The 25,874-nt window shown below is 48.2% G+C and overlaps 1 protein-coding gene across 2 annotated transcripts; it reads left to right on the top strand.

Moving 5' to 3' along the window:
• The first annotated feature begins 23,718 nt into the window (after positions 1 to 23,718).
• LOC123116484 (non-specific lipid transfer protein GPI-anchored 19) lies at positions 23,719 to 24,874 on the top strand. 2 transcript variants are annotated; one of them, XM_044537437.1, is made up of 3 exons: positions 23,719 to 24,157; positions 24,265 to 24,342; positions 24,437 to 24,874. In XM_044537437.1, exons 1-3 carry the CDS (start codon positions 23,815 to 23,817, stop codon positions 24,598 to 24,600), a joined length of 585 nt encoding a protein of 194 aa, XP_044393372.1. In that variant the 5' UTR covers positions 23,719 to 23,814; the 3' UTR covers positions 24,601 to 24,874. The 2 variants fall into 2 exon arrangements, with proteins under 2 accessions (XP_044393372.1, XP_044393371.1); XM_044537436.1 differs by having other exon boundaries at positions 24,434 to 24,874.
• Positions 24,875 to 25,874: the final 1,000 nt, after the last annotated feature.

Genomic DNA, 25,874 nt, shown 5'->3' with positions numbered 1-25,874 from the left:
TCCCTCAAGTAGATGGTTGAAAAAATTTCAATCCATGAGAGGTGTAGGATGATAGTATTACCTTTTGAAGCAACCCTGCAATAAAATACAAAATAGTTTCTCGTGCCCCTTATACACCTAATACATTTGTCAATTGTATAGCTACACTAGTTCGGCGAAGAGATTGACAATTTGGATTGCAAATTGATATTATGTTGGTGAAAATATTTTGTAGTTTTTGAACAAATAAAAACACCAAGGTAATAAGGTGCACAAGTGGACAAAACAAGGTTCACCCGCAAAAAAAGAACAAAACAAGGTTATACTTGTTGGAAACTAGGTCTGGATTTCATTGGTTCACTGGTGTCAACTCTCAACACCAATAACTTCATTAAAATACTTGATAAAACTTCACTAGATGTGGTAAAGAACACACCGAAAGCCACCTTTTCATTTGATGAAAATAGGATTGATAAAGCATTACCTAAAAGTTGTCTTTATAATCTTAATCAATTGGGCACCCAAATGTCACCTGAGGTGACCCATAAATTATACTGGACAATCAACACATGATATCTTATCTTTCTAATCTTAATCCAGAGTCACCCAATGTCTCCTAAAGTGTGTGCGAAAATTATAGTAGATATTAATCATATGATCTCATTAATTCCAGGAGTTCAATATAACATGAACAACATTCAACCCATAAAGAAATTCATCACCAGAACTACGTCATATAATTCAACTTATTACCATCAATGCTCAAGATCACAATCATGGATACAACTCATATGATCAAGAAAGAGAGATTGATGACACAACACTACAACTTACAAACCCCTTACCTTGAGGGTGGACTACTCCTACATCATCATGGGGGAGCGAGGGTCGACAAAAGGGGTCGAAGACGAAGATTCTCCCATTAGGCAAACTGACACAACAAGGTCAAATAAAATCACATTGGAACGTGAAGTGGTGGCAGTAGAAAAATTATGTGAAAAATACAAGAAGGGTTTTCTTAGGTGTACATAAGCTAGCTACAAATAAGAGGGGCTAGGGGAGACCTTGTGGGGCATGCGCGTACTCCAGGCGTCTGGTCCTCTTGGACTGTCAGGTGGCCTAGCTTTGTCACATTGCCTACTTTTGATATAAAATTGGCTTCTATATTGTTTTTTAATTTTCCCCTTTAAGCTCTCGTATGGAGTAATGGCATGTATCCAACTTGCTTGCTCATAAACACTTACAGTTCATTCGAGGAGGTTCACCATTGGAATATGTAAGACAAGTTATATAATGTAAAGTCCCCACTAGTATATGAAACAATGAAACTCATGAAACTTCCAATTTTTTAATGCATGAACTTGTGCTACTTTGAATCACTTATTTTCCTTCAAATGCATGTTGCTATTTTGAAGCACTACCAAATGTATAGTGCTAGTTTGAAGCACTCTTGTGTCACTAGTGCAGAACCGGGCAATAGCACCGGTTCGTAAGGCCCTTTAGTGCCGGTTCCATAACCGGCACTAAAGTGTGGGCACTAAAGGCCCCCCCTTTAGTACCGGTTCAGCACGAACCATTGGTAAAGGGCAACCACGTGGCACGAGCCAGCTCCGGGGGGCTGGAGCCCTTTAGTACCGGTTGGTAATACCAACCGGTACTATAAGGTTTGGGTTTTTTTTAGTTTTATGATTTCTTTTCATTTAATTTTGTGTTTCCATTTTAATTCTTTTTTGTTTGCTGGTATTTTACGATACTACACATTGTACACGTTATGCATATATATATATATATATATATATATATATATATATATATAGAATTTCTAGTAGAACCAATCATGCATATATATATATATATCATCAATGTCTCACGAACCACCATATTAATTAATTCACACATACACAAATGTATAGCTAGCTATATACAATTTCTCCTACATATGCATGTTGCCTTCGGAGCCAGTGGCATTATCCTAATTGGTGCCTTCGGAGCACGATGACAATTGGAAGTGGTTTTCATGGGGGCGGTAGCGGGTAATAGTATTCTCCCTTCGGATTTATGACCTGGTCGAGCAAAAATCCCGCTATTTCCTCTTGAAGTGCTTCTACACGCTCCGTTTCTAGGATCTTCTCCTGCACCTCTCTGAACTGTTAAGAAGGAGATCAATACGCATGTGTATTAGTTGTGTGACTAGATATCAATAATGGTGTAAAAATTGTAAATAGTGTTCTGACAAGCGTACCCATTCATGTCTTTGAGATCTGATCCTTTCGGACGCCATCATGTGAATGTTCTCACAAACGCAGAATGCACACAGATCAGTCCCCTGCGCCTGCTTTAGGGCCTTTACGAGAATGGAATTTGATCAGATAATAATTAATCAAGCATGATAATTAAAGAGATGGCAGCTAGCTAGCTAGCTAGTACTACTTAATTACTTACCTTGGGTCTTCCCCATTTAAGCTTTTTTTTCATTCGCCTTCCGTGACGCTGATGAACCTTTCCCAAGCCCTGTCCGCCGACAAAGAAAATGAATAAAGGGGTTATTAAATAGTTCATATCATGAAATGACGAACTAAATAGGCCGAGATATATAGTTAATAATGATTGAAATTACCTGTTGACTATCCCAACAAGATGTTATAGTCAGTTTTAACTTTGAGTAGTGAGTCCAGTATTTCAACTGTTCCGTCGTCAACTTTAATGATACACAAGACCCAGTGAAATCTGCATGCACACATGTTTGCATGTCTTAATTAAGCGGGCATATGTGAGCAAAAACATGTAGCTAGATAGTAGGCAAAAACAGAGAATTTGTAGTACAAGACAGTGTGACTCACTGGAAGTTGTAAGGAAGTAGTATATCTTCATTGTATTTGAGGCGCTTCAAGAACTCTAGTATGTTGTCCTCTACGTCCTTTTGATGATGTCGATTTATCCGCCATGTGTATTCATTAACGGTGTTTGGGTCAATGAACCCAATGCCATAGCGTCCAGCTTTTCTCATTTCATACATCTTCATCCTGCATAATACCACAGAAAAGAATATAGTGAGGATAATTACAGGTAATGATTGACGATCAAAAGGATCACTACAGCTAGCTTGAGACTTAAATTACAGAAAGAAATCACTTACAGACAATAGCAACTGATAATAGATTTGTCGAGTGCGTCTTGATTATATAACTGAAACAGTTCAGAATACTCAACGGACAGAGCTTTATCAAGGAGGTAATGATCCTCCTTGACATTCACCATGAGGGACAATCGATCTGAAATCTTGGTAATGTTCATGTACCATTGATGCAATTCATACATTCTCGTTGGGAGGTTCTTGACCTTGTCTGGCTCGACCAAAGGTTGGCCCCGGACATATTTCCGTTTTATTTCATCCTCTCTAAGCACAGGCATGGGCTCGATCTCGAGGAGTTGTCCAACAGTGATTTTGAGAACTTCAGCCTGCATTATATGGTCCTCCGTTATTACCACATTGCCCACCTCAGGAACGTAAATTGTTTGCCCATAATAATATTGGGCGCGCGTACTGTCACATGTTGTTGGCACAACAAGCGAGGGGATCAATTGCGCCGCATGTTCTCCCAGCTGGGGAATGGTTTTCCCGCATTTTTTGACAGCTGCTTCTTGTTTGCTCGATCCCGAGCTCGCCTCCTTACGTAGACGTGCTCGATTTAACTTCCTGATGTGGCGCTCATAGTTTGTGTCAACAGGCTTGGGAGCTGGTGGTTGAGCCATACGAATGAAGTGGTCAATCGTTTCCTCAGGCACTTTCTCCCTTGGCGGCGGTGGCGGTTTCGGTGCAAAATGGGCTTCCACCTTGGACTTCGAAATGGCTATGATTTCCTCCTCGGACCTGTCATAAGCCCTCTGCGGAAGAGGCGTGAGGCTTGGACCATATTTATACCGCTTGCCTCCGCCTGTACTTCCTTTACTACCTCGACTCGTACCGCTACGCACCATAGCTGCGGGGTGTCTCTTCTGCGATTGCTGAGGCGGCGGAGACGGCTGACGGGGCTGAGTTGGACGAGGAGGAGTGACCGCCTAAAGTTGTGCCGGACTTGGAGGAGGAGTGGCCTGAGGTTGTGCCGGACTTGGAGGAGGAGTGGACGTCTGACGCTGTGGCGGACTTGGAGGAGGAGGAGTGGCCTGACACTTTGCCGGACTTGGAGGAGGAGTGGTGTCGGTGTCAAAACCGGCGGATCTCGGGTAGGGGGTCCCGAACTGTGCGTCTAGGCGGATGGTAATAGGAGACGAGGGACACGATGTTTTTACCCAGGTTCGGGCCCTCTTGATGGAGGTAAAAACCCTACGTCCTGCTTGATTAATATTGATGATGTGGGTTACAAGAGTAGATCTACCACGAGATCAAGGAGGCTAAACCCTAGAAGCTAGCCTATGGTATGATTGTTGTTCGTCCTATGGACTAAAGCCATCCATTTTATATAGACACCAGAGAGGGCTAGGGTTACACAGAGTCGGTTACAATGGTAGGAGATCTACATATCCATATTGCCAAGCTTGCCTTCCACGCCAAGGAAAGTCCCATCCGGACACGGGACGAAGTCTTCAATCTTGTATCTTCATAGTCTTGGAGTCCGGCCGATGATGATAGTTCGGCTATCCGGACACCCCCTAGTCCGGGACTCCCTCAGTAGCCCCTGAACCAAGCTTCAATGACGACGAGTCCGGCGCGCATATTGTCTTCGGCATTGCAAGGCGGGTTCCTCCTCCGAATAATTTATAGAAGATTGTGTGAACACCAGGATAGTGTCCGGCTCTGCAAAAATAAATTCCACATACCACCATAGAGAGAATAATATTACACAAGATCAATCTGCTGACGTATTCTGTGGCGTAATGTCACACCACTTCCAAGCCTTTACTCGAATTGTTTCTATTGTTCCACCTTAGCGCGTTTAGCGAGGCGGTTTCCTTGGCACGCCTGTCGAAGCAGAGATCGTGTTCCCCTTATTCCGGGATTCCCATCAATACGGACGTGGGTAACCCAACCGCGCCACTGATTGTGACGCTTGGGAGATAAGCGAGTTTTACCAGGCCGGTGGGGACGCATGCTTTTGTCCGCCCATATAAGGGGATAAAGATCCAACCCTTTTCCCTATGCCTTCTTCCTCCTTAGCTTATCCATCTCTGCAAACCCGAGCTCCAGCGCCCAAGCCCGCACATCCCACCTCAACCTTCTCCGATCATGTCCGGAGCGGGAGGCAAATGGATGGCCTCCTCCATTACGGAGGCGCACATCAAGAAGCTGCACGACGCCGGATATCTATCCAGCGATATTGTGCACCGGCTCCCCAACGAGGGAGAGCTCATCCCCACCCCCAGGCCCCATGAGAGGGTAGTATTCCTTCCCCATTTCCTCCGCGGACTGGGCTTCCCACTTCATCCCTTTGTCCGGGGGCTCATGTTCTACTACGGCCTAGATTTCCACGATTTGGCCCCGAATTTTATTCTCAACATCTCAGCGTTTATCGTCGTGTGCGAGGCCTTCCTCTGCATCCAGCCCCACTTCGGCTTGTGGCTCAAGACCTTCAGTGTGAAGCCGAAGGTTGTGAAGGGCAGCCAAGCGGAGTGCGGAGGCGACATGGTGGGCAGGATGTCCCACGTTACGTAGCTGGAGGGCACCTTTGTGGAAACCATCAAGGGGTGGCAATCGGGGTGGTTCTACATCACCGAGCCGCGTGATCCCGAATGGGCAGCGGCCCCCGAATTTAGATCTGGCATCCCCACACGGCTCACCTCCTGGAAAGAGAGCGGCCGGATTTGGGGCGATTCGGAGGAGCTGACCGGACTCCAAGCCTGCGTCCAAAAGCTGGTGGACAAGAAGCTCAAGCTTGTCAACGAAGTCTAGGTCATGCTCATCCGCCAGATTCTCCCGTGCCAACGACGGGGCTTCAATATGTGGGAGTTCGATCTGGCGCAGCACCAGACTTTGAATGGGCTCTTCGACACTACGTACGAAGATGTTTGGAAGGTGCTATTCAAGGGTGCCGAGGCTCCCGCATCCGCTACCGAAGATCGCGGATTCAGCTCGCAACGTCCAGCTGACAAGGTAAGTGATATTGTCCTTTACGGGACGCTTGTTATTCATAGTTTGACTCTATGCGGGATCTAAACTCCCTTTCCTTTGACAGGACTGGCTGAAGAAGGCCGCATAGGCTATCTGTCCGGCCCCATTGCCAGAGGACCCAGCTGATGCCCGCCTAACGGGGCTGCTGGCTCCGGCACCCCACGTGGTGCCGGAGAAGAAGGCCAAGCAAAAGGCCACGGGGACTCGGAAGAGTTCCCGTTTTCAGGTGCTATCGGACGATGAATCCGAGGCCGACTCCTCCCACCAAGGCAAGGAGGAGAAGAAGAAAGCCTCTCCCCCAGCGGGGGGAGGGAAGAAAAGGAAGGCCTCCCCAACAAGGGAGGCCGAAGGGTCCAAGAGGGGAAAAACTCTTCCCCCGGACTGTTCCGCCAACGCCAGTGACGACGACGAGGACTGGCCTCCAAGGGCCAAGCCTCTGGCGAGATCGTAAGTATCCGGACTCCCGAATAACTTCAAGGTTTTCGTTTTCCGCCACATTATGTCTTTCTAATGCCGTATACAACCCTGCAGTCCGCCTAAGGATGATCTCCCCACTTCGTCGAGCGGGTCCTTAGGGGCGTCGATATGGATTCTCTTCCGACTGCCTCCACCCCCCGTGATGCGGACGATGCCGAGGTGGGATCCCAGGAAGGGACCCACCAGGAGGAGAGGGCCCCGGAGGTGTCGCAGGACAACCTCCCGGACTTTGCACCGGACTCAGCCCCGGAACCCATAGTGGCTCCAGAGTCCGGCGGGTGACCCCTTCATAAGAAGGGCAAGACCGCGACGCCGGCTGCCTTCGTCCAACCGGAGGTGCCGGATAATTTGCTGGAGGCGCTCAACGGCGCCTCCATCAAAGAGGAACACCACACTGTTATGAGTGCGGTGATTCAGAAGGTTCAGCTCGCCAAGAGCGGGCTGACCGAAGCCTGCAGCAGCCTTCTAACAGGCTTTGAGGTAAGAATTTCAATAGATGTAAAATGGTACCGCATAGACAGTAGCCCCTGATGCTCGGTTCGGTGTTCGGAAAGAAAAGCCGGACTGAGGATCTGTAGAAAGATAAACGCAGGAGTCATGAAAATATGTCAATATGGGATTGCAGGCTGTGATGCTGACCTCTGCCGCACTGACTGCGGAGGTCAATACTTTGAAGGAAAACCTTGAGCGGTCCGAGAATGAGCTCGGCCATGCCAAGAAGCAGCTCGAGGAAAAAGAAGGTGAGTAATACCTTATGAAAATTGTACCTTACAGAAAAGGATTTGGTTGCAAGAAAAATGACAAGGATAACTGGGGTATTGCAGGGGCCACTAACGAGGTGGCGACCCTGAAGGAGGCGGTGGCCGCGGCCGAACGCAATGCGGCTGTGGAGTGCACCGAGCGAGAGAAACAGGAGGCGCGGGTGGCGGAGCTACAGCAAGAGCTCCAAGATCTCGTGAAGAAACACGAGAGCCTGGAGCGTGACTCGAAGACTCGAGAGTCTGAGCTTGCAACGTCTCTTGAGAGTGCCAAAGCCGCTAAGGCCGAAACCTACAAGGCCCTCCTGGAGATAGAGGCGGTGAAGAAAATAGCAGCGGGTAAGGCATTTTTCATGCAAAGTAAGCATGTGAGTGTTAATTACCTGTCGCTTACCCGAATTCGGAGCTCTCCAGGAGCATTCGCAGATCTTCCCTGCAGCGTGTCCGATGCTGCCGCATTCTACCGGGCCGAGGAGGGGAGCTCGACGGAGAAGGTCTTCTGGTCTCAATATGCTGAGGCCTGACATCCGGTGCCCCTTAGCGACCAGCTGAAGCAGTTGGTCGAGCTCCACAAGGCGGCTGAACAGGCCATGAAGGGCCTCATAGTTCGGTTGTTGCCTAAGGAGGCTATGCCTGGGAGCTACTTCGGCCTGGTGCGGCGGCTGGTGGACGTGTGCCCGTGGGTTGAAGTTATCAAGCACTCGGCCTGTATTGAGGGTGCGCGTCGGGCCCTTGCCCGCGCAAAGGTGCACTGGGGCAAGATGGATGCCCAGAAGCTTGTGACGGACCCCCCACCAGAGGGCAAGGAGCATCGCACGCCCGAGATGTATTATAGGAGTGTGCTGAAGGGCGCCCGCATTATTGCGGGTGAGTGCTCCAAAGAAGAAGTTTTTGAGTAGACTCGCATTTTGTTATCGTGTGCGCTGAAAACTAAGTTCATATGCGCGAAGCAACACTTGTTAATTTAAAATATTACCTTATGTGCGACTGTTTATCAAATCTGAGAGATGGCAAGTCGTCGGCTTCAGCCCCCATGCCACGAGTGCTGGGGTGTTCGGGATAAATTTGGGCACTCTTGTTCCCATATTTGGGTCCATCGAGGGAGGCACTCAACACAACGAACAAGGCAACCGGACTTATAATGCTTGAACACTCTCACTTAGCCATAGAATTCTATAATTTTAAATTTCGGCGAAGCCCCTAGTTTTCGGAAGGCCGAATTTGGGGCGCTATCCACGCCTTGGCCAGACAGAATCCGGCTCGTCGCTCGAAGCGGCATAAGTCTTTAGGGACTCGCAAAGAACCTCTCAAACAGCGACCAGCTCTCGCCTCATCATGACGGTCAGTTTTAGCTTTCTCCACTGAGGCGTTAACCCAGCTCAACTGGGGCGCAATCGCAGTGGTTCTCCCAGTGCTACCTTAGCCGATAAAACGGAACGTAAGGTACCAAAACATGGGAGCCGGGCAAACCGAACTATTGACCCAAGAACATGATTCGGAGCCGATGCATATAATGCTATAAGTTCGGGGTGCCGCACTTGTGAAAGTGTTCGGACTTATCACACCATAACGCGGGAAACATAAGCCCCTGGTGTATTTAGCCGTACCAAAATGTACGGATGCAACATGTCATAGATGAACATATGTGTAAGAAAGAAATGCAATTAGAAGCAAAAATGTGCTGCATTGCTCAACAAAAACTGCTGTAAGTGCAGGACGATACAAGTGGTGCGGTAAGCAAGGGATGGGACTGTTTAACATGTCCCCCTCCAAGGGTAGGCTACGGAATAATGCATAAAACAGATTTAATGCTCATGATGGAGACCACCTGGATTTTTGTTGTAGCCTTTCTCCTTCCCTGGCTGTTGCATCGTGGGTTCGGCATGTCTGCTGCCGGACAGGGCCTCTGACGAACGGAGTCCTGTAGGTAAAAAATAAAAGGAAAAGAAAAAGAAACGACACACTTAAGAGCCCCTGGTGTGGTTGAGCCGCAGTCTGGGCTTATCGTGGTCGAGCCCCTTGCCCCATGCCCATGGTATCTTCAGAGCGTAATGGAGTACGCGAAGGGTCTGTCTTAATGTTTTATAGGGGCTGGGGTTGGGGCCGCACTGCTACGCGTGCTCGGAACGTGCCAGGTGGTCGTGTTGTAGGTTACTTCGGGCACGCTTAGCTGTGTCCGGCCGCTTGGCAGCCGGACTCGAGAATTGCCTTAAAAGGCTGCTTTGTACTTCTGCTGCGAGAGCCGCTGTATGTTCCTCCGTTCGGAGGGATCGTTCAGTGTTTCCGTTGACCATGATGACTCCTCTAGGGCCTGGCATCTTGAGCTTGAGGTATGCGTAGTGCGGCACCGCGTTGAACTTTGCGAACGTAGTACGTTCGAGCAAGGCATGATAGCCGCTGTGGAACGGGACTATGTCAAAGATTAACTCCTCGCTTCGGAAGTTATCCGGGATCCGAAGACCACTTCCAGTGTAACTGAGCCTGTACAATTGGCTTCTACACCTTGTATGACGCCTTTGAAGGTCGTCTTGGTAGGTTTAATCCTTGAGGGGTCTATGCCCATTTTGCGCACCATGTCCTGATAAAGCAGGTTTAGGCTGTTGTCGCCGTCCATCAGGACTCTGGTGAGATGAAATCCATCGACGATTGGGTCTAGAACCAATGCGGCGAACCCACCATGGCGAATGCTGGTGGGGTGGTCCTTTCGGTCAAAGGTGATCGGTCAAGAGGACCATGGATTGAACTTCGGGGCAACTGGCTCCATCGCGTATACATCCCTGAGTGCACGCTTCCGCTCCCTTTTGGGTATGTGCGTGGCATATATCATGTTCACCGTCCGCACCTATGGGGGGAAACCCTTCTGTCCTCTATTGTTCGGTGGTCGGGTCTCTTCCTCGTCGTCGCTATGTAGCCCCTTGTCGCTGTTTTCGGCAATTAACTTGCCTGCCTACTTGAACACCCAACAGTCCCTATTGGTGTGGTTAGCTGGCTTTTCAGGGGTGCCATGTATCTGGCACAAGCGGTCGAGAATTCGGTCCAAATTGGACGGACCCTGAGTTGTTCTTTTGAATGGCTTTTTCCGTTGACCAGGTCTAGAGCCTCTGAATCCAGCATTGACTGCCGTATCCTCACTGTTATCACCATTAATGCGGCGTTTGTTTTTGTTGTGATGCGACCTGCCACTACGGTCCTTGATATCCGGACTGCCAGCATTTTTGTTGAGGTTGTTGTTGTGTGCTAGCCAGCTGTCCTCACCCGCACAGAAGCGGGTCATGAGTGATGTAAGGGCTGCCATGGATTTCGGCTTTTCCTGTCCCAGGTGCCGGGCAAGCCACTCGTCGCGGATGTTATGCTTGGAGGCCGCGAGGCCCTCGGCATCTGGACAGTCGACGATTTGGTTTTTCTTGGTTAAGAACCGTGTCCAGAATTGTCTGGCCGATTCATCTGGCTGCTGAATTATGTGGCTTAGGTCATCTGCATCTGGTGGTTGCACGTACGTGCCTTGGAAGTTATCGAGGAATGCGGCTTCCAGGTCCTCCCAACTCCCGATTGACTCTGCTGGCAAGCTGTTAAGCCAGTGCCGGGCTGGTCCTTTAAGTTTGAGTGGGAGATATTTGATGGCGTGGAGATCATCTCCGCGGGCCATGTGGATGTGGAGGAGATAGTCCTCGATCCAGACCGCGGGGTCTGTTGTGCCATCATAAGATTCAATATTGATGGGTTTAAACCCTTCTGGGATTTGATGATCCATTACCTCATCTGTGAAGCACAGTGGGTGTGCGGCACCTCTGTACTGGGCGAGATCGCGACGGAGCTCAAAAGAGCTTTGTTTGTTGTGTTCGGCTCGGCCGGACTTACTGTGTCTGGGGTGACGGTGATCGTCACGTATCGTGGGGCGCCCACGTGATCCATAGATAGATCTTGATTGTCTTGCCTTATCCTCCAATATGTCTCACATGTCCGGAGTGTTCCCCTGTGGCCTTGTGCTTTTCGAGCGATGCCGGGGTACGGGTCTAGTGAAGGGCCTTGAGGCCTCTCTGTCACGACCACGGGGTGGTCGATCAGCCATATTGTCTCCTAGTGAGGCGGGATCATATGCCTCCACCTCTAATCGGGGGAGAAGCTTACGTTTGGGGTAGCTTTTGGAGGGGCGTTCGAGTTCATGCTCTTCGGCCGTGAGGACTTCGGTCCATCTGTCGGCTAGCAGATCTTGATCAGCTCTTAGCTGCTGCTGCTTTTTCTTGAGGCTGTTTGCCGTGGCCATAAGCCTGTGTTTGAAATGCTCCTGTTCGACGGGATCCTCAGGCACGACGAATTCGTCGTCGTCGAGGCTTGCCTCGTCTCCGGAGGGAGGCATATAGTCCTCTACCTCTTCTTCGGCCGCTCTCTCATGAGGGCTGGCATCCCCCTTCCTCCTGTGCTGGATCTTGCTGGAGTGGGTTGTCTTTGGCGCTATCCGGTGCATTATTGTCTCCGGTGCCGGAATCCTCATTCTTGCTATGGCGGGATTTAGAGCGGCGCCACTAATGCCGGCGCTTGGGCTGTTTCTTGCAGGGGTCATCCTCCGCTATTCCTTCGCTATTCCCATCCTTTGGGATATCCACCATGTATATGTCATATGAAGAGGTGGCTTTCCAGTGCCCGGTGGGCGCTGGTTCTTGGTCGTCTCCGGCATCGTCGTCCATACCGTCGATGTCCTCAGAGTCGTTATCTAGCATGTCGGTTAGATCGTCGACAGTGGCTACCAAGTGGGTGGTGGGTGGGCTCTGAGTTTCTTGGTCGTCCGCATCCCAACCGTCCTGGCCGCAGTCCGGCCAGGCCTCTCCTGATAACGAGAGGTACTTTAGCGAACTCAAGATGTCACCAAAAGGTGAGTGTTGAAAGATGCCTGCCGCGGTGAACTCCATGATCGGCGCCCAATCGGATTCAACTGGAGGGGGTGCGGGAGGTCCGGAGTCCGGCAAGGAGTCCGGCACCTCCGAGTCACGAGCTTCATGGGGGACAAGATCGGTGTTCGGCTCTATCGCCGTAGAGGTTGCAGCCCCCGAGGCGGTGTCTAGCCATCCATCCTTGGTCTACGCGGCCGCCTCCGAGTCGAAGATCGGAGCAGGTTCGAGTGCGGCCTCCAGGGTACTGTCCGGCTGTAGAGCTAAATCATGCCCATCGTGACAGTACGGCACGCTCGGCTGTGGCTCGAATCCGTCGAGGATCAAGTCCCCGCGGATGTCAGCCGTGAAGTTCAAACTTCCAAATCTGACCTGACGGCCCGGGGCGTAACTTTCGATCTGCTCTAGATGGCCAAGCGAATTGGCCCGCAGTGCAAAGCCGCCGAATACGAAGATCTGTCCGGGGAGGAAGGTCTCACCCTGGACGGTGTCGTTGATGATGATCGAAGAAGCCATCGAGCCTATCGGTGATGACACAGAGGAACTCTCAATGAAAGCACCAATGTCGGTGTCAAAACCGGCGGATCTCGGGTAGGGGGTCCCGAACTGTGCGTCTAGGCGGATGGTAACAGGAGACGAGGGACACGATGTTTTTACCCAGGTTCGGGCCCTCTTGATGGAGGTAAAACCCTACGTCCTGCTTGATTAATATTGATGATGTGGGTTACAAGAGTAGATCTACCACGAGATCAAGGAGGCTAAACCCTAGAAGCTAGCCTATGGTATGATTGTTGTTCGTCCTATGGACTAAAGCCATCCGGTTTATATAGACACCGGAGAGGGCTAGGGTTACACAGAGTCGGTTACAATGGTAGGAGATCTACATATCCGTATTGCCAAGCTTGCCTTCCATGCCAAGGAAAGTCCCATCTGGACACGGGACGAAGTCTTCAATCTTGTATCTTCATAGTCTTGGAGTCCGGCCGATGATGATAGTTCGGCTATCCGGACACCCCCTAGTCTGGGACTCCCTCAAGTGGCCTGACACTTTGCCGGACTTGGTGGACTTGCAGGAGCGGGAGACTGCTGACTCGGTGGCGGACTTCGACGAGGAGTCGGCTGACGCGGTGTCGGTGGCCTTCGAAAGATGATGCAATCCTTTTTCCATAGGATGATACGATGGTTGGCCTCTCTGAGAAAGCGCTCGTCGTCACCTCCAGGAATGTCAAGCTCTAGCTCCGAATATGGGTCCACCACCTCATCAACCAAGACACGAGCATAGCCCGCTGGAATCGGGTTGCAATGGAAGGTTGCCGCGGGGGGATTTGTAAAAGCAACGGCGTCCGCCACCTTCATGGATATGTTCTTCATTTTAACGTGTAGCTCGTAGCTAGTGTTCTCCGTGATGTCATTCACGGAGTATCTACCCAGCATTGCATTGTCGAGGGCAGAACCCACGCTGCTTCTCGGCATGGATGGGGCGGTGCTATCCAATGCTGGATCATTCGCTAGCTGCTACAGCTGCTGAGACCCCCTTTGCTGGGTAAGTGAGTCGATCTGCTCCTGCTGCCGCTGGAATTTGACTACCAATTCCGCTTGACTTGCTTCTAGGCCTTGAAGGCGTTCATAGTCCCGCTTCCTCTGCTCCTCCTCCATCTTACTCTTCTTCTCCTCCGCAATCTTCTTTCTCGCACGGGTTCTATAGTCGGTGTTCCAGTCTGAAAACCCCTCATACCACGGAATAGCGCCCTTGCCTCATGTTCTTCCTGGGTGTTCAGGATTTCTCAGGGCACGCGTAAGCTCGTCGTTCTCTCTGTTGGGCTGGAACACCCCCGATCATGCCACTTCTATTGCAACAAGTATCGCATCGTCGGCTCCCTTCAGACTTGCCCTCATCGAAACATTGCCAGTCTTCGGGTCCAACTCCCCCCATGCGTAACCAAGTCTTGACCCTGGGGGGCCAGCTCTTAGTAACCGGAGTGGCACCTGCATCCTCCATCTCTTTCTCAGACTTATCCCACTTAGGCATTGCCACCGCATAGCCACCTGGCCCCAGCTTATGGAACTTATCCTTTTTTTCGGCATTCTTCTTGTTTATTCTCAACCGTTCCTTAGCTAATTCCAAATCCTTGAATTTCACGAAATCGTCCCAATGAGCACGTTGGTTCTCTAGTGTTCCCTCGAATACTGGAGTCTTCCTTCCTCCCTTGACGTACTTGTCCCATTCATGATTCTTGTGGTTCTTGAATGCAACCGTCATCTTCCTAAGAGTAGCGTCCTTGACTTTCTGCACATCTGCTTCTGTGAAATGATCTGGTAGGGTGAAATGTTCCATGAGAGTATCCCAAAGCGGATCTTTTTGATTCTTGTCGACAAAAGTAACATCTGGACATGGAGCAGCGTCCTCTTTGCCTTTTTGTCTTTTGTCTTTTGCTGGCTCTCTCCATTCTTGAAGGGAGATCGGGAATTGGTCCTTCACAAGAACTCCGCACTGACGAACGAACTTGTCCGCAATCTTATTAGGCGCTAATGGTTCGCCATTAGGTCTGACTGCCTCGATATTGTACTTCACGCCCTCCTTCAACTTGTTCGGGCCTCGTTTCGTCCTTTTTCCTGAAGATTTGCTCGATCCGGATGGCTGAAAGAACAAAGATCGATTCGTTAATATATCTTCAAGTCATTTAAAACATGTGATGATCACCAGATACCTGCTTATATAAATATATATACCTCACCGGTCTTTGTTGTTTCAGGATCAACATGTTCTTCGTCATCGTCATAATCGTAGTTCATGACTTCATCAATCCGGTGTTGTTTAGAAATTCGGAGCCGTCGTAATCTTCTTCACTCTGATCATCATCTGGCCCGCGTATCATATCGAACATGGCCTGTTCTCCCTCTCTGTCGGTATTGTCTGCCATAGCTTTTATTTAACTAATTCAAAAGAAATATAAAACAATTTAGTATTCAAATTACATCGTCTCGAATAATAGATATAATCTCGAATACTTCATCTAGAATAATAGATATAATCTCGAATACATCATCTCGAATAATATATAATATTGAATAGTACATCACTGGCTAGCTAATTAAAGATCGAATACTACAGAAGAATCTAGGACACTCGCGGTTCCTGCGGCGCGGGCGGTGGACACCCAAAGAGAAGGAACCCTCACAGGATCATAGCTGAAGTGAGATCCCCGAAGATACTGCCAGGTATTGGAGAACCTGCTGCCCTCTAACGCAACCATGTAGCGATGGACGTGCTCGTCCTCCTCCCTGACACGGCGACGTACCACCTCCAGCGGGGCCGGGTCCCTCCGCACCGAAACTGGCGCACGCGAACGCCACCAAACGAGACCAGGGTCGATGACGGGACCCGGGGCCGGGTTCTTCATCAAGCGGCGCGCCCCTCCAGGCAGCACCTCCCAGTGCCAGCCCGGCGGAGCCCAGTCCCGGACATGGGTCGGCTGGACGTCGTCGCGGACGGGTCGACGGCGAGGATGCGGGCCGGGCATCATCGAGAACAAATACTAGCTATATGCCCGAAAAAATAATAATCTAAATAATCTAAACTAATTAAACATACAAAATACGTATATACTAATATATACATGCATTAATTCATATATATATGTGTGTGTGTGTGTGTGTGTGTGTGTGTGTATGGGCTCGGGGAGGGGCGGCGCCCATGGTGGCCGCCGGGGGCGAGGGAGAGGGGTTAGAGGGGGAGAGCTCACAGCGGGGCGACGGCGACGGCGAGGCGACGGCCGGGGGCGGTGACGGGCCGGGGCGGCGACGCGGGGACGGCGCGACGGGGACGGGCCCGGGGCGGCGACGGAGACGAGGGCGGCGACGGGGACGGGGGCGGCGACGGGGACGGGGGCGGCGACGGGGACGGGAGCGGCGACGGAGACGAGGGCGGCGACGGGGATGGGGGCGGCAACGGCGACGGTGACGACGGAAACAGAGGAAGAAACAGAGGGAGAATAAAATTTTTGCAAGTGTTGTTTATATAGGAGGGGCCTTTAGTACCGGTTTGTGCCACAAACCGGTACTAAAGGCCAGTTTTGGCCAGCCCAAGCTGCGGGAAGCGACCCCCTTTAGTACCGGGTGGTGGCACAAACCGGTACTAAAGCCCCCCCCCCCCCTTTAGTACCAGTTGGTGGCTCCAACCGGTACTAAAGGCCTCGCGCTGCCACCCCAAAGTTTAGTCCCACCTCGCTGGGCGAAGGGCAGCCGCACTGGTTTATAAACCCAGCCGCGGCTACCACTTCGAACTCCTCTGTATAGCAGGCTTGTGGACCTAAACTCTGCGCGCTGCCCTGTGAGTCTGTTGGGCCTTTAAGGCCTGTAATTACACACTTGTGGCCTATCAGGCCCACAGGGCAGCGCCCCAATTTTTTTTATAGTTTTTTTCTTTTCTGCTTTATTTTCTTCTATTTTTTTTGCGTAGTTTTTTGTATAGTTTTTTCTTTTCTGTTATATTTATTTTCTTCTATTTATTTGTGAGTAGTTTTTCATCTAGTTTGCCAAAATTCAACATTTTCAGAGTTCATTTTGTAGTGATTTTCAATTTCACGGTCATTTTGTAAACGATTGAAAAATAGCACATATAATTTTTTTCCTTTTCTGCTTTATTTTTTCTTCTATTTATTTCTGAGTAGTTTTTTCTTTTCTGCTATATTTATTTTCTTCTATTTATTTTTGAGTAGTTTTTTTATATAGTTTTTTTCTTTTCAGCTATAGTTTTTCTTTCTTTTCTGCTATTTTTTCTTTTCTGCAAAACTTGATGGTCAAAGTCTAGGGTTATAACTTAAAAAAAAGAAATGTCGACGTGCAATTAGTTTTTGCCATAACAGAAGAAGTCCGGAGTTGTAATAAGTTATTAAAAATAAAAAAGAGGTGCAATGCTCGTTAATTTGCTTCAAGCCTTTCGGAATAGTGTAAACTGCACTGCGCATAGCTCCGTGCAGTCTACCGTATTCCTGAAGGCTTGAAGCTAAGCAACGTGAGCATTGATCCTCTTCTTCATCGTCTCTGCACTCAGGGCTTATAAACCGCTCCTAGTCCCTCTCACTTCGCGAGGTGGGACTAAAAAACAGCTTACGTCTGGTTCATCCATGAACCGGTACTAAAGGTGCTCATGGGGCCCCAGCCTTACCTGACACAACCTCATTAGTACCGGTTCATGGTACGAACCGGCACTAAATGGTGATGGTGGGGCCATAGCCTGACCAGAGGCTGACATAGCCACTTTAGGTACAAAAAATTACAAACTTTCTGTTAGTGCCCGTAGTTTTCAAATTTGAATAGTTCAAATTTTGAATTATTTGAAATAGTGTGAATTTGTTTGCACATAAAATTTCTTCGCGTTTCAAATGCCAAAACACATAACTACCCTAACTATTACAGAGATTCCCCTCTCGGTGCGAAACACAGAAGAAAGTGATGATAGCTAGTGAAGCCGATCACATCCCAGATCTTTGGGTGTGAAACTTTTTCTTCGCGTGTGTCCCTTTGCGCCGTAACCATGGAAAATCTTCATCATTTAACGGGATGCTCGGGTCAATATTCACTGTGAATGGAGCAATTTCATCAAACTTTTCATAATCTTCTGACTTGTCTGTCTTGTCATCCACTCCCATGATGTTTCTCTTCCCAGAAAGAACTATGTGCCGCTTTGGCTCATCGTACGATGCATTCGCTTCCTTATCTTTTCTTTTTCTTGGCTTGGTAGACATGTACTTCACATAGAAAACCTGTGCCACATCATTGGCTAGGACGAATGGTTCATCTGCATACGCAAGATTGTTGAGATCCACTGTTGTCATTTCCTACTGCGGGTCTTCCGTTACCCCGCCTCGTGTCATATTGACCCATTTGCACCGAAACAAAGGGACCTTTAAACCACGTCGATAGTCAAGTTCCCATATATCATGTATATAACCATAATATGTTTCCTTTCCTATCTCGTACCCTTTGAAAGTCATTATATTCGAAGATGGTAACTGGGACATCAAGTATAGGTCATCTTCAATAGAGGTGTCATGCATGGTACATGTCTGCAACCAGCTGGCGAAACTCCTGGTTTGTTCACGTGTAATCCAGTCATCAGACCGCTCCGGGTGTTTGGAGCGTAGCAAATTCTTGTGTTCATCCATATACGGAGCCACCAAGGCGGAATTCTGTAGAACTGTGTAGTGTGCTTCAGTGAGAGAATGTCCGTCCATACATATTATTTGTTCCCCTCCTAGCGTGCCTTTTCCATCCAGTCTGCCCTTATGCCGCGATTCAGGAACACCAATCGGCTTAAGGTCAGGAATAAAGTCAATACAAAACTCAATGACCTCCTCATTTTGATGGCCCTTGGAGATGCTTCCTTCTGGCCTAGCACGGTTATGAACATATTTCTTTAAGACTCCCATGAACCTCTCAAAGGGGAACATATTGTGTAGAAATACAGTACCCAAAATGTTAATCTCTTCGCATAGGTGAACTAGGACGTGCGTCATGATGTTGAAGAAGGATGGTGGGAACACCAACTCGAAACTGACAAGACATTGCACCAAATCATTCTGTAACCTTGGTATGATTTCTGGATCGATTACCTTCTGAGAGATTGCATTGAGAAATGCACATAGCTTCACAATGGCTAATCGAACGTTTTCTGGTAGAAGCCCCCTCAATGCAACCGGAAGCAGTTGCGTCATAATCACGTGGCAGTCATGAGACTTTAGGTTCTGGAACTTTTTCTCTGCCATGTTTATTATTCCCTTTATATTCGACGAGAAGCCAGACGGTACCTTAATACTGAGCAGGCATTCAAAGAAGATTTCCTTCTCTTCTTTGGTAAGAGCGTAGCTTGCATGACCCTGATGTATGCCGTCTTCTCCGTGCATACGTTGCTGGTCCTCCCGTGCCTTAGGTGTATCTTTTTTCTTCCCATACACGCCCAAGAAGCCAAGCAGGGTCACACAAAGATTCTTCGTCACGTGCATCACGTTGATTGCGGAGCGAACCTCTAGGTCTTTCCAATATGGCAGGTCCCAAAATATAGATTTCTTCTTCCATATGGGTGCGCGTCCGTCAGCGTCCTTTGGAATAGGTTGTCCGCCAGGACCCTTTCCAAATATCACCTTCAAATCCTTGACCATATCATGTACATCAGCACCAGTACGGTGGCGAGGCTTCGTCCGGTGATCCGCCTCACCTTTGAAATGCTTGCCTTTCTTTCTTACGGGATGCCTGCTCGGAAAAATTCGACGATGCCCCAGGTACACATTCTTCTTACAACTATTCAAATATATACTATCGGTATCATCCAAACAGTGAGTGCATCCGTGGTATCCCTTGTTTGTCTGTCCTGAAAGGTTACTGAGAGCAGGACAATCATTGATGGTCACGAACAGCAATGCCTTTAGGTCAAATTCTTCCCCCATGTGCTCATCCCACGCACGTACACCTGTTCCATTCCACAGTTGTAAGAGTTCTTCAACTAATGGCCTTAGGTACACATCAATGTCGTTGCCGGGTTGCTTAGGGCCTTGGATGAGCACTGGCATCATAATGAACTTCCGCTTCATGCACAACCAAGGAGGAAGGTTATACAAACATAGAGTCACAGGCCAGGTGCTATGGTTGCTGCTCTGCTCCCCAAAAGGATTAATGCCATCTGCGCTTAGACCAAACCATATGCTCCTTGCGTCATCTGCAAACTCCTTCCCGTACTTTCTTTCAATTTTTCTCCACTGCGACCCGTCAGCGGGTACTCTCAACTTTCCGTCTTTCTTACGGTCTTCTCTGTGCCATCGCATCGCCTTGGCATGCTCTTTGTTTTGGAACAAACGTTTCAACCGTGGTATTATAGGAGAATACCACATCACCTTGGCAGGAATCTTCTTCCTGGGGCGCTCGCCCTCGACATCACCATGCTCATCGCGGCTGATCTTATAGCGCAATGCACCACATACTGGGCAAGCGTTCAAATCCTCGTACTCACTGCGGTAGAGGATGCAATCATTAGGGCATGCATGTATCTTCTGCACCTCTAACCCTAGAGGGCAGACAGCCTTCTTTGCTTCGTACGTACTCTCGGGCAATTCGTTGTCCTTTGGAAGCATATCCTTATATCATTACCAGCAACTTTCCAAATCTCTTGTCAGATACACCATTCTCTGCCTTCCATTGTAGCAATTCCAGTGTGGTGCCCAGCTTTTTCTTGTCACCTACGCAATTCGGGTACAACATTTTTTTGTGATCCTCTAACATGCGCTGTAACTTCTTCTTCTCCAAATCACTTGCGCAGTTTCTCTTTGCATCGGCAATGGCCCGACCTAGATCATCAATGGGCTCATCTGATGCCTCTTCTTCAGCTTCTTCCCGCATTGCCGACTCAGCTTCTTCCCGCATTACCGGCTCAGCTTCTTCCCCCATTGTTGTATCATTGTATTCAGGGAACCCATGGCCAGGATAGCTGTCGTCGTCCTCTTCTTCTTCATTGTCTTCCATCATAACCCCTCTTTCTCCGTGCTTGGTCCAAACATTATAGTGGGGCATGAAACCGGACTCAAACAGGTGGACATGAATGGTTCTTGACGTAGAGTAATTGCGACCATTCTTACAACCAGCACATGGACAAGGCATAAAACCATCCGCCCGCTTGTTTGCCTCAGCCGCAAGCAGAAAAGTATGCACGCCCTCAACGAACTGGGGAGAGCATCGGTCATCGTACATCCATTGCCGGCTCATCTTCATTACACAACACCAAATAGACCAAATTAATACAAGTTCATACATAAAGTTCACACAACACTTAAATGCAACAAACAAATAACTCTCTAGCTAAAGCATTTAAATGCAACAACAAATGCGATCAAGATCGCAACTAAGGTAACAATTGATCCAACAGCATAATGATACCAAGCCTCACTATCGATGGCATATTTTCTAATCTTTCTAATCTTCAAGCGCATTTTCTCCATCTTGATCTTGTGATCATCGACGACATCGGCAACATGCAACTCCAATTCCATCTTCTCCCCCTCAATTCTTTTCAATTTTTCTTTCAAGTACTCGTTTTCTCTTTCAACTAAATTTAACCTCTCGACAATAGGGTCGATTGGAATTTCCGGTTCACATACCTCCTAGATAAAAATATCTATGTCAACTTGATGGGCATAATTTGTCATAAACACGAAATGCAACAAATAGTTTTAAAAGAGAATATACCGCATCCGAATCATAACAAGGACGAGGGCCGACGGGGACGGATATCAAAACCATGGCACTGTGTATAACAAACAACGTACGGGTAAGATAATTATTATACGAGTAACTATATATCCAAATCACACAAACATCAATTTTTTATATAAAATTTCATGAACAAGAGGCTCACCACAAGGTGGTGCCGGCGACGGGACGGTGCCGGCGATCGACGGTGGTTACGACGGAGATTTAGAAGGCACTAAGTAAACCACACCTACATATGCAAACTAAGTGTTATTTTGACCTCAAATTGCATATAAATCAAATACTACCACATATAATTCCTCCCAAATTACTAAAACCCACAATTAATCACTATATAAACCAATGCAAGAGCTAATCTAGCAATGAGAGATGAAAGGACAAAGTTGCTAACCTTGGTGATCATTTGAATGGATGAGGGCCTGCAAATCTTGACAAATTTGGGGCAAATTTTGTGATGAACTCGAGAGGAAGAAGGGAAGAACAGAGGAGAGGGAGAGGGGAAAGGGGGAAGAACAGAGTGCGGGTGGACGAAGGGTTTATATAGGACGACCTTTAGTACCGGTTCGTGCCACGAACCGGTACTAAAGGTGCTGGAAGGGCCCCACTCTGACAACATTAGTACCGGTTCGTGCCACGAACCGGTACTAAAGGTGCTGGAAGGACCCCACTCTGACAACATCCTGCCAACACTCTCATTAGTACCGGTTCGTGACACGAACCGGTGCTAAAGGTTTGCCACGAGCCGGTACTAAAGAGCTCCTCCCGGCTAGCCGTTGGAACCGGCACTAATGGACACATTAGTGCCGGTTCTGTTACAAACCGGGACTAATGTGTCTCACATTTGACCCTTTTTCTACTAGTGTGTACTCTATAAAGAAAAATAGTGTTGCTTCCTCTCTCTCTCTCTCTCTCTCTCTCTCTCTTACTCTTATATATATCACACACACACACCCTCTCGCACACCCTTTTTGTCTCATTGACACATTTTTTGTGTCCCTTGACACTTTTCTCTTCCTTTTTTGTCACTTGATATTTTTTAACTTTCTCTCACGATAGAAGCAACATCTTACAATAAGGATTAGTGCACTATTATCAGCTTCATTAAAATGTAAACTTAGCTCTTGCTACGAATATGAAAGAAACTCTATATGAATGCGTTTGGCAGTGCAAAATGTGCAATGATCTAACGTATGGCATATATGAAACTTGATAAAAACAAAATGTTTTTTTTTCTGTTTAAGATACTTCGAAAAGCATGTTTCAAATAATTTCACCATCTTTCATAGAGTTTCGCCATGTTTTGGAGATTTTCATCAGGTCCCGATACAGCAAACATGAAACAAGTTTACCAGTTTCATAGAGTTTTACCATGTTTTGATACAGTAAACATGATACGAGTTTAACAGTTTTGTAGAGTTCCACTATGTTTTAGTACTTAAATTAAAACTTCGCAATGTTTTTTCTTAAATTAGAGCTTCGGGGAGGAGCCCCGTGGCATTATAATTAAGAAGGAAGGTGTGAGACACCAAGTTTTAAATCCACCAAATAAATTCGGCCCACAGAATTCGAACTTGGGTCTGCCAAGGCACACAACCATGCTCTTGCCACTGGCTAGGTTCCCATCCACAATATACTTTCTGGAGGAGGAGAGGGCGCAAAATAAATTCAAGAGTGTTCTTGGTCAAAACCCTCGTCACCAACAACATAAAGATGCAAACAGATCTTAAATTTCACTTTGTTTCGTAAGATAAAATGATTTCAAACATGAAACTAATGTGAAAAAGCTTCGGAGGGTGTAGCATATTATGGTACAGTGGGTGGAGCAAGTCTTGGTGAAATCTCTGCCAGAAGTACACTGTGTGGAGTCCCTAGAAAAAGTACACTGTGTGGAGAATAAGGACTGGCTGATGGTATGACATACTGTATTTGACAGAATACAGGGAAATAAATTTCAGTAAAATATAATCTAAAAAAATCAGTAATAATAAAATAAGCAATGCACGTGAAATATTGCGAGCCCAGGACTGCATGGATTCTTTTTCTTTTCTTTTTTTTTGAAACTAGGACTGCATGGATTCGAACCTCCAAAATTGATCAAGGGCTGCTACTTGCGCGGATATCTATGCACACGGTAGAATTACTTTTCTCGGAGGCGTACAATAGCGAGAGTATTGTGTATTGACTTGTCTGTTCCTTGCACGACGCAATGTCTTCGTTCAAAATATAAATCCTCTTACGCTGACCCCTCTACCAACCCCTACTCCCCATCAATAAATAAGCTGCGCGCCCCTGCATGCATACGTGCACCTCAATCACGATCTAGAAACGAGCAACTCGCCGATCAATCGACATGGCGTCTAGCACCAGGTTTGCTCCCCTCCTCCTCGCGCTCGCCGCCCTCGCCGCGGCGGCGCTCGCCCCCTCCGCGTCGGCGGCGCCCGGCACGGAGTACTGCCAGGACACGCTGGGCGGCCTGCTGGCGTGCCACGCGTTCATGTACGAGGGCGCGCCGGCGGCCTCGCCCGCGTGCTGCGACGCCTACAGCGCCGCCTTCAACGCCGACCCCTTCTGCCTCTGCTACATCGCCAACGGCGTCTACGGCCGCTCCACCGGCTACGACGTCAACGTCACCCACGCCCTCGAGATCCCCACCAGCTGTGGCCAGGTCCAGCCGCCCATCCAGCTCTGCGACAGTAAGTAGCCACCATACAAAGCCTCTCATGATCGATCGAACTCTTCTCTGCCTACGTGCGCGACTGAACTCTGATCCGATCGACTAATTGATCGATGAATTTTGCAGTGCAAGGAGTGGTGCTTCCTCCCTACGAGCCGGAGTCCGGACCCAAGGCTTCGTCGCCGGCGGCGCAGCCACCTTCCGGTATGTACTGGTCGTTCGACACCGAGATCGATAGGAGAAACTTTCGGTCGATGTCTGACCAGAGCTTTGGTTTGACTATATTATGATGCAGCAGGATCGGTAGAGCCACCACGGTCGTCTCCTGCGGCGCCGTCGTCGACTTCCCCGCCACCGCCACCACCACCAACAACAACAACCTCCGGCAGTGATCAATCCTCGGCGCAGATGGCCCTCGTGCTCTTCACCGTCGCTGCCGGCATGGTCGCGGCCGTGGCCTGAAGATGGAAATTGCAGCCATGATAAGATATGATCTCAGGACTTGCAGATTAGGAGTATTAGCTGCAGATTGGAATTTAAATTAAATCGTGACATATATGTTGTTCGCAACATGTAATTATATAGTAATAGACTAAATATATAGGGGGTTTTCTCTTTGTTAATCAAATAGCTATAGGAGTTAGATAAAGTTTACAGAGGAATAGATGAGTATTAGCAAATCCTTTGTTTCTTTTATTAGCAAAATTCTAGAAATAAATTGGTTATTTCGGTGTTTCTTGCGTGTATGACCATGACATACATAATCTGCCTATATCCAAGTGCATGCATTAAGTCGAACAGGAGGTTCTAAAAAGGTTACTTTACCCATGTACATAAGGTGTCAATAGAACATAGTCAACGTACTTTACCCATATTACCGAGTTTCTCCATTCTCAGAATTTGTCTTGGAAGGATTGGTTCCTATGGTACTCACCACTGCCACTCTCCCAGGGAAGGCAATGCTTCTTCCTTTTTTTTTACGAGAAAAATTTACAATCTATTCATCAACTACCAGAAGTAAAATTTACATTCAGGTTCTTTCATCACCTAGCGACGACTACAAGCAGCGAGCCGAAGGCGTGCCGCCGTCATCAACCATCCATCACCAAAGCCGGGCAAACCTTAAGTCTAGACACAGGAACACAGACGAACGAACACCGGATCCATGTGGATCCACCGAAGACAAACGCCAATCGAATCCCACGAGATCCGCCAAAGACAAACCTCCACACAGTGTCCTATGACGCTAGCAAACACCTACACGACCTCTCTGAGATGACTCAACGCTCAGTGAGTAATGGTTGTGCCACCTTCTTTTGATCATGACATATGATCCTCCCAAAACCCTTAGCCAATACCTTCCCGGCACTACTCCCACCAGTAAAACCATAATGCCCTTGTCTAAAACAATTGTGCATGATGGGATCAAGCTTCATTGCGTAATAGACTAACCAATGCCACGACTCGTAATGACCATTGCGTAAAATAGACTACCCAATGCATTGTGCCCCTGTTGTGCACATGATGACGTAGACCGCCTCCACCTTCCCATTCACTGCCCCGCTGCTACCAAAAGTTAACATCAAACCGATTTCCACGCCATTCGAGCATATACTTTTGCTTCGGTAGGATGGTTTTTTTGCACCCACCCCGATACACAGCTTGTGTTTTTTTTTTGAGAATTATACCGAGTATGTACATGGAAGGTCAACTAGGCCGGCCCAGCATCAAGCAGT

The sequence above is a fragment of the Triticum aestivum genome, chromosome 5B, assembly GCF_018294505.1.
Source record: "Triticum aestivum cultivar Chinese Spring chromosome 5B, IWGSC CS RefSeq v2.1, whole genome shotgun sequence".
Lineage (NCBI taxonomy): Eukaryota > Viridiplantae > Streptophyta > Magnoliopsida > Poales > Poaceae > Triticum > Triticum aestivum.
This window is presented reverse-complemented; position numbering and strand designations above follow the sequence as displayed.